Source organism: Phyllostomus hastatus, unplaced genomic scaffold, assembly GCF_019186645.2.
Source record: "Phyllostomus hastatus isolate PE091 unplaced genomic scaffold, TTU_PhHast_1.1 phas_contig_34, whole genome shotgun sequence".
Classification (NCBI taxonomy): Eukaryota; Metazoa; Chordata; class Mammalia; order Chiroptera; family Phyllostomidae; genus Phyllostomus; species Phyllostomus hastatus.
Window position 1 is genome coordinate 36,361,681 of NW_025333857.1, and position 14,031 is coordinate 36,375,711.

The 14,031-nt window shown below is 33.5% G+C and overlaps 1 protein-coding gene across 3 annotated transcripts in view; it reads left to right on the forward strand.

The window, feature by feature from the left end:
- The window catches only part of VPS13A (vacuolar protein sorting 13 homolog A), a 208,293-nt gene that overhangs the window by 87,412 nt on the left and 106,850 nt on the right, over positions 1 to 14,031 (forward strand). For all 3 annotated transcript variants that reach the window (XM_045840536.1, XM_045840537.1, XM_045840535.1), the window contains exons 27-33: positions 3,756 to 3,835; positions 4,861 to 4,920; positions 5,138 to 5,291; positions 6,534 to 6,650; positions 6,728 to 6,831; positions 8,598 to 8,765; positions 10,421 to 10,722. In XM_045840536.1, the coding sequence (XP_045696492.1) occupies positions 3,756 to 3,835; positions 4,861 to 4,920; positions 5,138 to 5,291; positions 6,534 to 6,650; positions 6,728 to 6,831; positions 8,598 to 8,765; positions 10,421 to 10,722 (985 nt within the window). The remainder of the gene's footprint in view (positions 1 to 3,755; positions 3,836 to 4,860; positions 4,921 to 5,137; positions 5,292 to 6,533; positions 6,651 to 6,727; positions 6,832 to 8,597; positions 8,766 to 10,420; positions 10,723 to 14,031) is intronic.

Below are 14,031 nucleotides of genomic sequence, written 5' to 3' on the forward strand. Positions count from 1 at the left end.
CTACTGAATGGGAGAAAATACAAGTATTTTCCATTTATATATCCAATAAATGGTTAGTATCCAAAACATATAAAGAACTCATACAACTCAATAGCAAAAACCAATACAATTTATAAAAGAACAGAGAATCTGAATAGACACTTTTCCAAAGATGCCACAGGTACAGGATCCTCAACATCACTATACTCAGCAAAATGGAAATCAAAACCACAGTAAGATACTACCTAACACCTGTTAGAATGTATGTTTTTATCAAAAAGATAATATTGGTCAGGATGTGGAGGAAAGGAAGGAACCTTAATACACTCTTGGTGGGGATTTAAACTGATGGCACCACTATGGAAAAGAATATTAAAGCTTTCTCAGAAATTTAAAAAGAGCATCCCCATATGATGTAGCAATTCCATTTTGGGGGTATTTATCTAAAGAAAATGAAAACACTAGTTTGAAAAGATATCTCACCCTCATGCATCATTATTTACAACAGCCAAGGTAAGGAAACAAGTTAGGTGTCCATTGATAAATGAATAGATAAAGAAGATATGATATAAATAATATATATACACAGTGGGATATTATGCAATAATAAAAAATGAAATCTTGCTATTTGAGACAACATTGATGCACCTAGAGGGTGTTATGCTAAGTGAATATGTCAGACAGAGAAAGACAAACATTGTATGGTTTCATTTATAATTGGAATCTAAAAAAACTAAAACAAGTGAATAAACAAAACAAAAACATAAATAGAAATGGAGACCAAAGGTATTTGCCAGAGGGGTAATGGATAGAGAAGTTAGATGAAAAAGATGAAATATTGTTGGGAACCGCCCTGACTGGTATCAGAAGCTGTAACCCCCGCCTAGGCTAAGGCTAAGGGAATGCCCTTGGAACTGTAAGCCAGCAAGGAGACAAAAGCTTATCTTCCTGGCAGGAGCACTGCTTCTGCTGCTTCATTCATAACTGAACCCCAAAGCTTGGTCAGTTAGCCAAAGATGGGTAAGATTCCCCAAAGGGGGAACGGCCTAAGACAGGCATAATCACGTGAGAGGCCCCCAAAAGAAGGACTTTGGGGGCTACAACAAAAGGGGGTGATGGACCCTCACTCCTCGGCTTTGACATAGCCTGAGTTCTCATCGCCTGGGAGAAAATCTCCTTATCTCTTGGTTGCCTTAGTTCCCTTGCTCCACCTAAGCCTGAAACAATGACAGGGTGGTGCAGCTCTGTGCTGAAAAGGGCGGATTCCCCAGGTGATCAGGCCAAAGAAAGAACATGTAAATTACTGTGAAACCTTCTTTGTTTAGAATGCTCTCAGTTGAATGAGAAGGGTCCAAGGAGGAAGTTAGTTTGTTCCTCAAAGTCTTACAGTTCTTTGACCCTGACTCAAAATAGACCCGCAGAGTTCCTTGTTATCTATTGTTCGTTACTTCCTCGTAATGAGTAATGTACTTTACCTGAATTATTATGCAAAACAAGCCCAATAAAAGCAGGTTTGGATGGTAAATCGGCGTGCTCCCTACTACAGGGGGTGGCCATTCCGTCCCTACTTCTCCACAGAAACTAGTCTGTCTCTGTGCATGTTTTTTCTCATGTTTCGATGAGCCATCCACAGCGTTCCATGATCACTGCTGGCCGGTGACCCACGCATCAAAATATAGTAAAAAATATTGTGATAAGTTTGCATGGTGACAGATGATTAATATAATTAGTGATCACATTATAGTGTGTAAAACTGTGAAATCGCTATATTGTACATCTGAAACTAATATAAGTAGCATAATATTGTATACCAACTATTCTTAAAAATTACTTGACCAGACTGGAAAAATAGTCAGTTCCTTAATAGAAAATATATAGTTTGGTCTTCTTCTGATTCACTCTGGCAATCTCTGTGTTTTAGTTAGTGGATTTATTACATTGACGTGTAAAGCAGTTATTGGTACAATTGGCTTTAAAAATTTTTTTTGGAAATTAAAGATAGTCATTTAACTTTATTTTTGAGACCACATAAGAGTGTTCTGTTTACATGTGTGTAGAAATACTTTTGGTCATCTGAGGATTTGATATATTTTTAATGGTTGACTTCTTTAATGTTTATAAGTGATTCAAATTTTAAATCAAAGCTGTCTTGTGACACACTTTCAGCTCACTTAGGGATTTTTCCTCTGGTAAATTGAGATACTGAAAATAAGGGAGTTACAGAACTTGAAACTAAAAGTGAAAATTTGAAGCCTAGCTTCATCTGTGGAAATTAAGAAAGGTACTGAATATGCTTGTATACATCTCAAGGATTTAAGAAAGCTATTTATCTAGGTATTCATTCCCAGGCAAAGATGTCAATTAGCTTATATCATGAAAACTTCCCCTGTTTTGCACTCTTTATTAAATATGATATTTGTATTTTGGGAAGCAAACTAAGTATTGTGGCCTGAAAGCTCAGTTATTGGATGCAATGTATATATTTTTTTTCTTTTTTAACTTTTTAAAATTTTTGCTCAAGGATAGTTGACTCCATTTTTCCCCCCATTATGCCCCCCCCCCCCAGCCATTCTCATCTCTCACCCTCGATCCTAACCTCCTTTGGCTTTGTCCATGTGTCCTTTATATATGTTCCTTGACAATAGTTCCATACTCTACACTTGTTCTGTAGCCTTTGAGAACTTGAATGTGGTGGACTGTGTTATCCTCTCTTGCTTAGGAAACCATCATACATACCAGGTACAGAGTTTTGGTTCATTATGCTTTTTATGTCAAGAAACCATTTGCTTGGGTAATTGGAAAAATAGGCAAACCAACTTGACAGTGTTTTCCAGTAATCCAGAAGCATTATACCAGTTGTTAATTTTTGTGTTTATTTTGATTTCCTTCCCTAAGAGCAAAGGATAAGAAAAACCTTGTACACAGAATACAGGATATACAATTATCATTGCACCTATTTCTGCAATATTTTTGCTTCTGGAAGAAGTGAATAGAAGTTACTTACACAGAGCATAAAATTTGGAGGGTTCTGTAAAATATGTTGCATCTTTTCCTCAAGGATAGTAAAATTGGTTTAGTCTTTTTTTCCAGCATCTAGATGCTAATTTCATAACTAGTTTGTTAATGATCATGTTAAGGGCTTCATATAAAATACTCCTCTACACCAGTTTTTCATTTATTTTTCTAGTTTTTGAACAGAAGCCATTATACAGCTAGTAACTCTGATTGTATGGTAATAGGGTTCATTTTAATCTATATTAATATACAAGAAAACTTTGTTTCTCATCACATACTTAATTTCTTCTTAAAAACTAAGTTTTCAGGGAGTCTGACCATTTTTTTTTAAAGCTACTTCTATGGCTCAGGGCTAGAATTATCTTCATGTTTTTTCATTGTTCCTGTTAACTATTATGTTTTTTTCTTTTTTCACATATATATTTAAGTTGTTGTTCACATTTTTGCTCTAATTGATTACTAGTTTGTTTTATTAACCTTACATTTTATCTAGGTTTGGCAAGGTAAGAGGTTTTAGCATTAGAATAAGAGAAGGGAACAGAATTGTGAGTAGAAATTACATTTTTAGAGTTTAAAATAAAGGATGATGGACCTGACCTGGGTAAGATAGAATCCAAAGATTCTGTCTGGGTAAAAAGAATCTCCTGTATCCAGAACTGATATAGGAGATTCTTCTTTTCCAATTTTATATTTAATAATATTGCTTGCATTTATTTTCACTTAGTTTTACTGTGAAAAATTATTTTTAAACTTACTTTTAGATAAAAACAAAAAACCAGTTTATTTGATTACAACACTGGATAACACAATGGAAGACTTGTTAACACTGGAATATGTGAAGGTAAGTAATTCCATTTGTATCTGCTTGCTACTGTAAATGTACAGCTGAAATACTAAGTTTTGTAAGTTTAGTGATATTCAATTTGATTCTGATTCTACTGAGATATCTATAGCTCCAAAACTTTAAGATTTTTTTTTGCTATATTCCATATAGCAAAATTAGAAGCCTGTGTTCTAAGTAGAAATGACCTGCAGTTTTTTTCCTACCATCAAGGTATCAGAAAGAAACACATTAATGTTGATCCTATTTATTATGATTTATAATGAGAGATGAAGCTTTCACTTTATTTCTTGTTAATTGTCTGAAGTTACCTAATTTTCCTGGTGTCAGTGATTCCTGGTATCATCTTTTCCCTATTAATTTTTTATATCCATTTTATCATTTATTATGTTTTTTTATATACTGTGATATACTTATGATTTATTCCATGCTTTCATTGGCCTATTCTTGTAAGTGCCACATTATTTTAATAATTACAAAAATTACTGTATGGTAAGAATAATGCTGAAAGATTGTTTTATCTATTTTCTTCTAAGTGCTTCTAATTATTTTAATAATTACTTTATGGTAAGAATAATGCTGAAAGACCATTTTATCACTTTTAAGACCATTTTTACTTTTAGGTAGATACTTTTGGGTTTTTTGTTTATTCATTAAATACCTTGAATATTACAAAAGTATTCTAGATATGAAGATAGCATGGATTATTTAGATACTTGGTGGAAAATTCTGTCATAAATTTTGTTTTCACATACAGGATGAGTTAGGAAGGACCTTACAGAGTTGTTGATGACTGACTTTTCTCCATATTTGACAATATGTAATTGTCCACTGTTGATAATTTATTGAATACTTGCTATGTGCCAAATTTGTTTTGTGGAAGCAGTTGTTCATTTAGGTAATTATATGTATAAATAACTGGACATTTTCTATACATGTTTATTGGGACTATTATAGAACTGTATTTACATATTTAACTGTTTTTAAAAAGATTTTTCTAACAGATTTTTTTTCTCTTTGGATAGGCTGAAAATAATATACCAAATTTGAAAAGTTCCTATAATAATGTTGCGCAACTGATTAAGGTATTAGTGAGTAATTATTTGGTTTTTAATTAGATACTGTATTTCTAAGTAAATAGGATATTATAAAAATTATTTTATAACCAGAACTCTAAGATCCCTAAAGATAAAAATGTAATATTATAAATTGGGTTCTTTGTAACACAAAGCTTAGTGCCTTATACAGTGGAGGTAAACAAATATTTATTGACCTATCACTAAAATCAACTTTGTTTTTTAGGTGAATTTTTCCTCTTTGGATATTCATTTGCATACTGAAGCACTTCTGAATACAATAAATTATTTTAATAATATTCTTCCACAATTGGAAGAAAAATCAGCCTCAGTGTATGTTGCAGACACTGAAGACAAAGGAGGGGTCATTAAAAAAATATGTATGTTTCTTTAAAATTCAACTTTAAATTTTTTTACAAGGAGATTGATACATTTTGACTTTGGCTTTATCAATTTATAATGTTGCCTTCAGAATTTCATTGCCTAACTTAAAATCTAGAATGATTCATTATATTCCAGGTTAATTTTTAAAAATAATAATAAATTACTGTTACTTGTAGTAGATTACTGCTGAAGAAAATGTGTCTTTATCATATTCTTTTAAGTTGAAGATTATACTATAGAATTATTTGATTTAGATTAAAATTCATGTATTCAATATCATTAGATTAGAAAAATAGAACTAATAAACTTTTAATAGTATCAGTGTATTTTTAAAAAATTAGAGTACTTTTTAAGCTGTGAAAAGTTGCAAGTTCAGTTATGATAGATATCATCTAGTAATTATTGACTCTCAAAAGATTTATTATTTTACCTCTAGTAATAGCTCAGTTTCAAATGTTAGTCCGATCTAGCAACCTTTTTTTTTGTCTGTTTGCTCTTTTGTTGTTGTTGTTGTTTTTTTTTGTTTTCATTATACTTGTTTTTTAGAATTCCTAATTACTAGGGAATATCTTACTTGTTTTCAACTGAATTGCAAATCAAGTTTTTCTCTAGTATTAATGGGTTGGCCAAAAAGTTCATTTGTTTTTTTCCGTAAGATGGCTGTAGTAGCGCTTAGTTGTCTTTAACTTAATTTGAAATAATTTTGTTAGATTGTATTGTGACAGCTGTCATTTTAGCATCCATATAAAAAAACTTACCAAAATTGGTGAGTTTTTTGGTCGCCATTTTAATATTGAAGATGGAAGAAAATACACATTTTCAGCATATTATGCTTTGTTATTTTAAAAAGGTAAAAATGTAACTGAAGTGCAAAAATAAGATTTGTGCATTGTATGGAGAAGGTGCTGTAACTGATTGAGAATGTTGAAAGTGGTTTGGGAAGTTTCATGCTGGAGATTTCTCACTGGACAGTGCTTCATGGTCTGGTGGACTAGTTGAAGTTGATAATGATGAAAAGGAGACATTAATTGAGAGCAGTCAGTGTTTCACAACACAGGAGGTAGCTGACACAAAGTTATTGGTGAAAATGAAAAATGTGTCTTTTATTTTATGGGAAAAAAATGGGGACTTTTTGGCCAACCCAATACCATTATTTGTTGTTAACATTTTATTTACTTAGTAAGCGTAGTGAGGTAGCTACAATTTTTCCTTATGTTTTACAATATTTTTTTTCACAGCATCAAAACGATCCAAGAATGAAGATATTATTACCCTGCAGATTTTAGCAGAACTGTCATGTTTACAGATCTTTATTCAAGATCAGAAACGTAACATTTCTGAAATTAAGATTGAAGGTAATAAAACTTTAGAAAAAAATAAATTAGGAACTATTACATGAAAGAAAAGGCATTTAATCATTTTTTCCCCTTAGGGCTTGATTCTGAGATAATTATGAGGCCTTCAGTAACTGAAATAAATGCAAAGCTAAGGAATATAATTGTTTTGGATTCTGATATAACAGCTTTATACAAAAAGGTATGAATTTATTTATTGTTTATTAATACATTTTTAAATTTGATTGTCCTTTAAGATTAGTCATAGCTTTAAATTAGACAGTTGTCAGATTGGAGTTAGTCACAATTAGGTTCTTATTTTAGCTCTGCTCCTTAGTAGTTGTGTGATCTAATATTGGATTCTGTTTCTTTATGTGTAAAATGAGGATTAAATATCTTGTAAATGAGCTAAGTATAAGTAATCACTCCAGGGAACGTAGCTGCAGGAGTATGTGATGACTGAAGAAGGATGGGAGACTAGTAAATGCCTTTTTCACTTTTTTCCCTTTTTTTATTTCCAAATACTGTGAACCTTGCAATGCATTTTTTTCAAGTCACAAAAATAATTTAATCAAATTAAACTTTTGAGGGAAAGAAGTAATTTTTCTACCTTACAAATTGAGGTGACAAAAACAGTTTTGTGCAGAAGAAATAGTTCTTAAAACATTTTCTTGGGGTGGAATATTTTAAAAAATAAAATTTCATTTTTCTTCTTTTTAAAAACTTTATTTTTTTACCATCACCATTTAGTTCTCTTATACCTGCCTCCCCCGCAGCAACCTCCACACTATTCTCCATGTCCATGAGTCCTTTTTCCTTTTTGTTCAATCTCTCCACCTCCTAACCTCCCCCTGCCAGCTGTCATCCGCTCTCCATCTGTCTTTCCCCATTTTCCTTGTCAGTCTAGTTTGTTCAGTAGATTCCACATATGAGTGAATTCACAGTATTTTTCTCTCTCTGACTGGCTTATTTCATTTAGCATAATGTTTTAGGTTTCAACAGCAGTGGGTGTGAAGTCAGATTAAATAAATAAGTTTATTTTTATCAGTGCTTACTAGTGTAGCTGTTACAATGTTAAGAGAGTCCTTTGAACTAAATGACTGGTGGTTGAAAGATATGTAGGTGTTTTGTTACTGGATGTAAAACCATAAGGGGGCCTGGTGTGGGGCTGCAGCCCTTCCTCTTTAGGGGAACTTTTGCAGCCGAAATATCCCTCCTGGTTTTTATCCATTAAATGTGGTTGTGGGACCAGGTCATCTGCATCTCTGTCCTTCCTTCCAGTCTTTAGGTGGCTTCTTCTTTAAATCCTTAGTTGTAGGACTTCCATTTCACTAGATTTCAGGTGGTTCTGAATGGTGATTGTTCTGCAGTGTAGTTGCAATTTTGATGTGGTTGTGGGAGTAGGTGCATTCTGCATTTACCTATGCTGCCATCTGGACTGGAAGTTAGCTCCACCATTTTAAACTGGTATTGCAAAATTTGTGGTTTTAATATGCTGGCAGTAATTATTGGTTTGCAACTGAGATGATTTCAGAAACTAATAAGGAACAGAAATATAGTGCTAGGAGATTGTTTGAAGAATCTGGAGAATCTATTCATGTACTTCAGATCAACAGAAGCACATTTCATTAAATTGTAGAGGTACATAGTTTTTCAAAGTTTTGATAGTGACCAGAAATATATTTGTATGCCAATTCTTAGTACATAAGTAAACACACTAAATGAAAATGTATATTCTGATAACTTTTCTTTTGTTATACCCATTTACAAAAATGTTGGGCCAGACCTATTAAATTGATTTCGTTACATACAAGGGGAGCTGCCACCACCAATTTGAAAACCAGCAATATGGTTCCAATAAAGGAGTTAGAATTGTTGCCTTATTTGTACTTGCCTTGAATACTTGCAAGATTTTAAAACAAATCATTTAAAAGATTGATTGTGACATTTGAATTTTCTCTCATTAAGGCTGTTTATATCACTGGAAAAGAAGTTTTTAGCTTCAAAATGATTTCTTACGTGGATGCAACTGCTGGTTCTGCATACACAGATATGAGTGTGGTTGACATTCAAGTTAATTTAACCGTTGGTTGCATTGAAGTAGTTTTTGTCACAAAATTTTTATATTCTATATTGGTAAGTATGTTAATAATTTTTTTTTATTCTTCCTGATCATTGGAAATGGGTTGTGCATCAAACACAGATGAAGAACAATAATTTCTTGCTTTTTCCCCTGATTTTTCATAATTGTTTGGGTACTGTTTGTTATGACTGAAATGTATAATACTTTATTTATGTAGCATTATTTTCACATGGGAATATCAAGTTAATTAAATATGTGTTTCATATATTAACATTAAATATATGTACATTATGTCACATATGTTATATATTCATATAAGAAGTATAAAGGACACATGAACAATAACAGGGAGGGGTGGAAATGGGAGAGAAGTGGGGAGAATTGTGGGGATGGACTGGGATGGGGATAAAAGGCAGAAAACTATTTGAAAACAAAATAAAAATTAAAAAAAAGAATTGATGTTTTATTTATATAACATTGATTTACATTTTTGTTTTACCTGAGTTCCAACTCTGATTACAGATGCTAAATATATAATGAAGTTTGTTTTTTCTATGAAGTTATTATTTAAAAATTATATTTTCTATAACATTGTAATTCTGTCACTGGGGCTTTAAAGGCTTTAGATTTAATATCTATATGATACATCCTAAGATGTTTGAGCATTAGTGCTGCTTTTCATAGTGTTTTTTTTCCTGTGGCTTTCCCAATCTGCCATGTGATAGTTTTTCCTATGAGTGTCATACATGTTTCTTTGCCTTCACTATTCATTCTTTTAAAATGCTCCTGGTTTTGGTATATAAAGTAGATGATTGCTTGATTCTAAGTAAATATTAATTGCTTTTAAAAGTCGTTTTAATTAAAATTATCATATAATTTTTCATATACTCATACAAATTTTTTTACACCAAAAAGATGAACACAATAGCTTAAAAGGAGACAAGTGGAAGTTGGAAGAATGGTTTGGAAATTCATGATAAGAATGATATGTGGCAGAGTCTAGGGTAAAGGAAGTCAGGTAGCAGGGAACTAACCAATTATGAAAAACTTAAAAAGTAGAATTATTGAGTTGGGGGGATGTCAGGGTTAAAGGAGAGAGGTTAAAGTTGACTCCAGGTTGTAGGCAAGAAATTTGTATAATTTTTTCTAATTTATTTTTAGAACTCAAAAGCATTATGTCACTGAACCTGTGCAATACTTCCTTATGCTAAAAAATTACTTGAAATTTTTTTTCTAAATATGAAAATTAAGTATAATTCTAGGTATATTTTAGGTCATTGAAGTATTTTTGCCAGAATTCAGAAATTAGAAAAGTTTAGCATTCTTAAGGAAACATATTTATTATCATTTTCTTATAAGCATGAATAACCTCTCAGTCCATTGAGGTTGTACAATATAATTGCTTGACAATTAGAGAAAGTAAGATAATGAAGGAACTAGATTATCAGTGAAATATTACAATATTCACATGTTACTTTGTTCCAGGTACTAGATTTTTATTGTTTTACTGTAACTTTGCATATTTTTTCTCAGTTTTTATTACAGAAAATTAATGCTCAATATAGACAGCCAGACTTTGAATAAATAATGCTTTGTTGTACCAAGAAAAATATTTTCTTATGGAGGTAAAATTATAAACCTCCATATACATTTAATAAGCTTCTTCACTAATGGTAACCTTGCAAATATACTTCTGTTATTTTTACAGGCATTTATAGATAATTTTCAAGCAGTTAAAGAAGCCTTGGCTGAGGCAACCGTTCAGGCAGCAGGAATGGCTGCTACTGGTGTAAAAGAATTGGCACAAAGAAGTTCTAGATTGGCATTAGATGTTAACATCAAAGCCCCGGTTGTGTTCATCCCACAGTCCCCTGTTTCTGAAAATGTTTTTGTTGCTGATTTTGGACTAATTACAATGACCAATACATTTCATGTGATAAAGAGCCAGAGCAACCCTCCACCCATTATGGATCTGATTACAATAAAACTGAGTGAAATGCGACTGTATAGGTAAGCTTTCCATAAGTATATTTGTGTAGAATGCATTTTTTTCTAACTTCTTGCATTAAAGGCTTTAGTATCCTAAGTTTTCTGTTTACAGTGAGATTTTATTATATTATAACTATACTTAATTTTGTAATGCTCTGTCCCCCAAGTATTTTTTGGTGAAACCAGTGAGTCTTCTAGTTTTTAAAAACTTAAGAAAGTATTTGAAAATTAGTTCTTAGATAATTAAGAACACTGTAAAATTATCTGGGGAAGAATATTTATGCTTATCTGTAGTTATTTATCAATTATAAGGTTATGGGAGAATTGGAGAAATTCCTTATATAAAACATTTATTCACATCAATTTTGGGGGGGTTGGTGGGTATTGCTCGAGTCAGGAGGATAAATCCAATTCATGTTATTCTATCTTGGATGAAAGGAGAAATTTTCATCAGTTGAATATTTTGAGTATTTATTAAGCACCTCATATGTCCCAGTAACTGTGCTAGGAACATGAAGTATAATACTGAGTTACCTTTAAAAAGGATGAATAAATAATACCTACCTCATTGGGTTGTCGAGGGAGGTAAAATTTAATGAATTAAATGAACTGGTACATAAAATCAAGATCACCAAAATCAATATATAGATTTTGGAAGGGTTGTAGAAAATAGGTCAAAAGAAGACAACTGGAAGTTGGAAGAATGGTTTGGTAATTAATGATAAGAATGATATATGGTACAGTCTAGGGTAAAGGAAGTCAGGTAGTAGGGAACTAACCAATTATGAAAAATTTAAAAAGTAGAATTAATAGTCCTATTGAGTTGGGTGGATGTCAGGGTTAAAGGAGAAAGGTTAAAGTTGATTCCAGGTTGTGGGCATGTAACATTCAGTATTTGGTAATAGTGCAGTTCACTGAGATAAAATTGAGAATTGCAGGGGGGAAACAGTAAAGAGGAGATAGTAACGAGTTCTGTAATGGCCATAGTAACTTGGAAGTGGTTGCGTGACTTTTATATGGAGCTATCTAGAAAGAGATTTGGAAAGCAGTTAGACATATATGTCTGGATATTAGGAGAGTGTTGTGATTTCTAGATTTGGGAGTTTTTAGTAATATTTAGCTAGTTATTGAAACCATTGGAATAATATCATATAGTGAGTTTGTAAACTGACAGTTAGGACAGAATACTTAGCAATACCAGTACTTAAGAAATTGGAAAAAAAAAGAATCCTCAAAAGAGACTAAAAAGGAGTAGATAGAGATATACGAGGGAAACCAGGAATATTGAGGCAGTGCTGAGGGTTCTGTTGATGTTAGTATCCCTGAATTAATAGTGTATAATTTTTATGCAATCTTGATATTTGGTATTTGGAGTCCAACAGTCAGTTGGATTCAGGCAAGACAGAGTTTTAACAAGCAGGTGTGACTGAAGTTAGTGGGTCAGAATTTTAAGTTTTGAGTCATGTTACTGGATAATGGAGAGGGAAGAAATTAAAGACAAGATGGTACTGATAGAGTAAAAGAATGTAGAAAAGGTTTTATAAACTGGAGATCTCAAAAAATAGTACTGATAAGACTTCCAGCCAAGATGGAGCCATAGGTAGACACACTGTGCCTCCTCACACAACCAAAAGAAGGACAACAACGATTTAAAAACAAAAATCAACCAGAACTGACAGAAAATCAAATTGTATAGAAGTCTGACAACCAAGGAGTTAAAGAAGAAACATTCATCCAGACCAGTAGGAGGGGCGGAGACAGCGTGTGGAGAGGACTCCAGCAAGGCAGTGGCTCGAGGACCCAGCCTGGATTGTGGAGCAGGCAGTCCCACATTCGAGTGCAGATAAACTGGGAGGAACAATTGGAGAGCAGGACAGACCATGCAACCCAGTGCTCCAGCGCAGGGAATAAAGCCTCAAAACACCAAAATACCTGTGGGGGTTTAGGGGTCAGTGGGAGAGACTCCCAGCCTCACAGGAGACATCATTGGAGAGACCCACAGGGTGTTAGAATGCACAAGCCCACCCACATGGGAATCAGCACCATAAGGGCCCAATTTGCTTGTGGAAAGCGGGGGAAGTGACAAAGCCAGCAGAGAGTGTAGCAAGCATCATTGTTCCATTTCGGACCCCTTCCCCACATACAGCATCTCAATGAAGCAACATGGGTTGCCCCACCCTGGTGAATACCTAAGGCTCCGCCCCTCACTACTAACAGGTGCATCAAGACAAAAAATAAAAAAATGGCCCAAACGAAAGAACAGATGAAAGCTCCAGAAAAAAAACAACTAAGCAACGAAGAGATAGCCAACCTATCAGATGCACAGTTCAAAACACTGGTAATCAAAACAAAACAAAACAAAACAACACTGGTAATCAGGATGCTCACAGAATTGGTTGAATTTGGTCACAAATTAGATGAAAAAATGAAGCCTATGCTGAGTGGAATAAAGGAAAATGTACAGGGGTCCAACAGTGATGGGAAGGAAACTGGGACTCAGATCAATGGTATGGACCAGAAGGAAGAAAGAAATATCCAACCAGAAGAGAATGAAGAAATAAGAATTCAAAAAAATGAGAGGCTTAGGAACCTCCAGGACATCTTTAAGAATTCCAACATCAGAATCATAGGAGTACCAGAAGGAGAAGAGGAAGAGCAAGAAATCAAAAACTTATTTGAATAATGAAGGAGAACTTTCCCAGTCTGGCAAAGGAAAGAGACTTCCAGGAAGTCCAGGAAGCTCACACAGTCCCAACGAAGTTGGACCCAAGGAGGAACACACCAAGGCACATCATAATTACATTAGCCAAGATTAAAAGGAAGGAGAGAATCTTAAAAGCAGCAAGAGAAAAGAAGACAGTAACCTACAAAGGAGTTCCCATCAGACTGTCAACTGATTTCTCAAAAGAGACCTTGCAGGCAAGAAGGGGCTGTAAAGAAGTATTCCAAGTCATGAAAGGCAAGGATCTACATCCAAGATTACTCTATCCAGCAAAGCTTTCATTTAGAATGGAAGGGCAGATAAAATGCTTCTCAGAGAAGGTCAAGTTAAAGGAGTTTATCATCATCAAGCCCTTATTATGTGAAATGTTAAAGGGATTTATCTAAGAAAAAGAAGATAAAAAATATGTACAGTAAAATGACAGCAAACTCACAATCATTAGTAACCATACCTAAAACAAGAACAAAAGCAAACAACTAGAACAGGAACAGAACCACAGAATTGGAGATCACATGGAGGGTTAGCAAAAGGGAGTGGGAGGAGGAGAGAGGAGGAAAAGGTACAGAGAATAAGTAGCGTAGGTGGTAGGTAGAAACTAGACAGAGGGA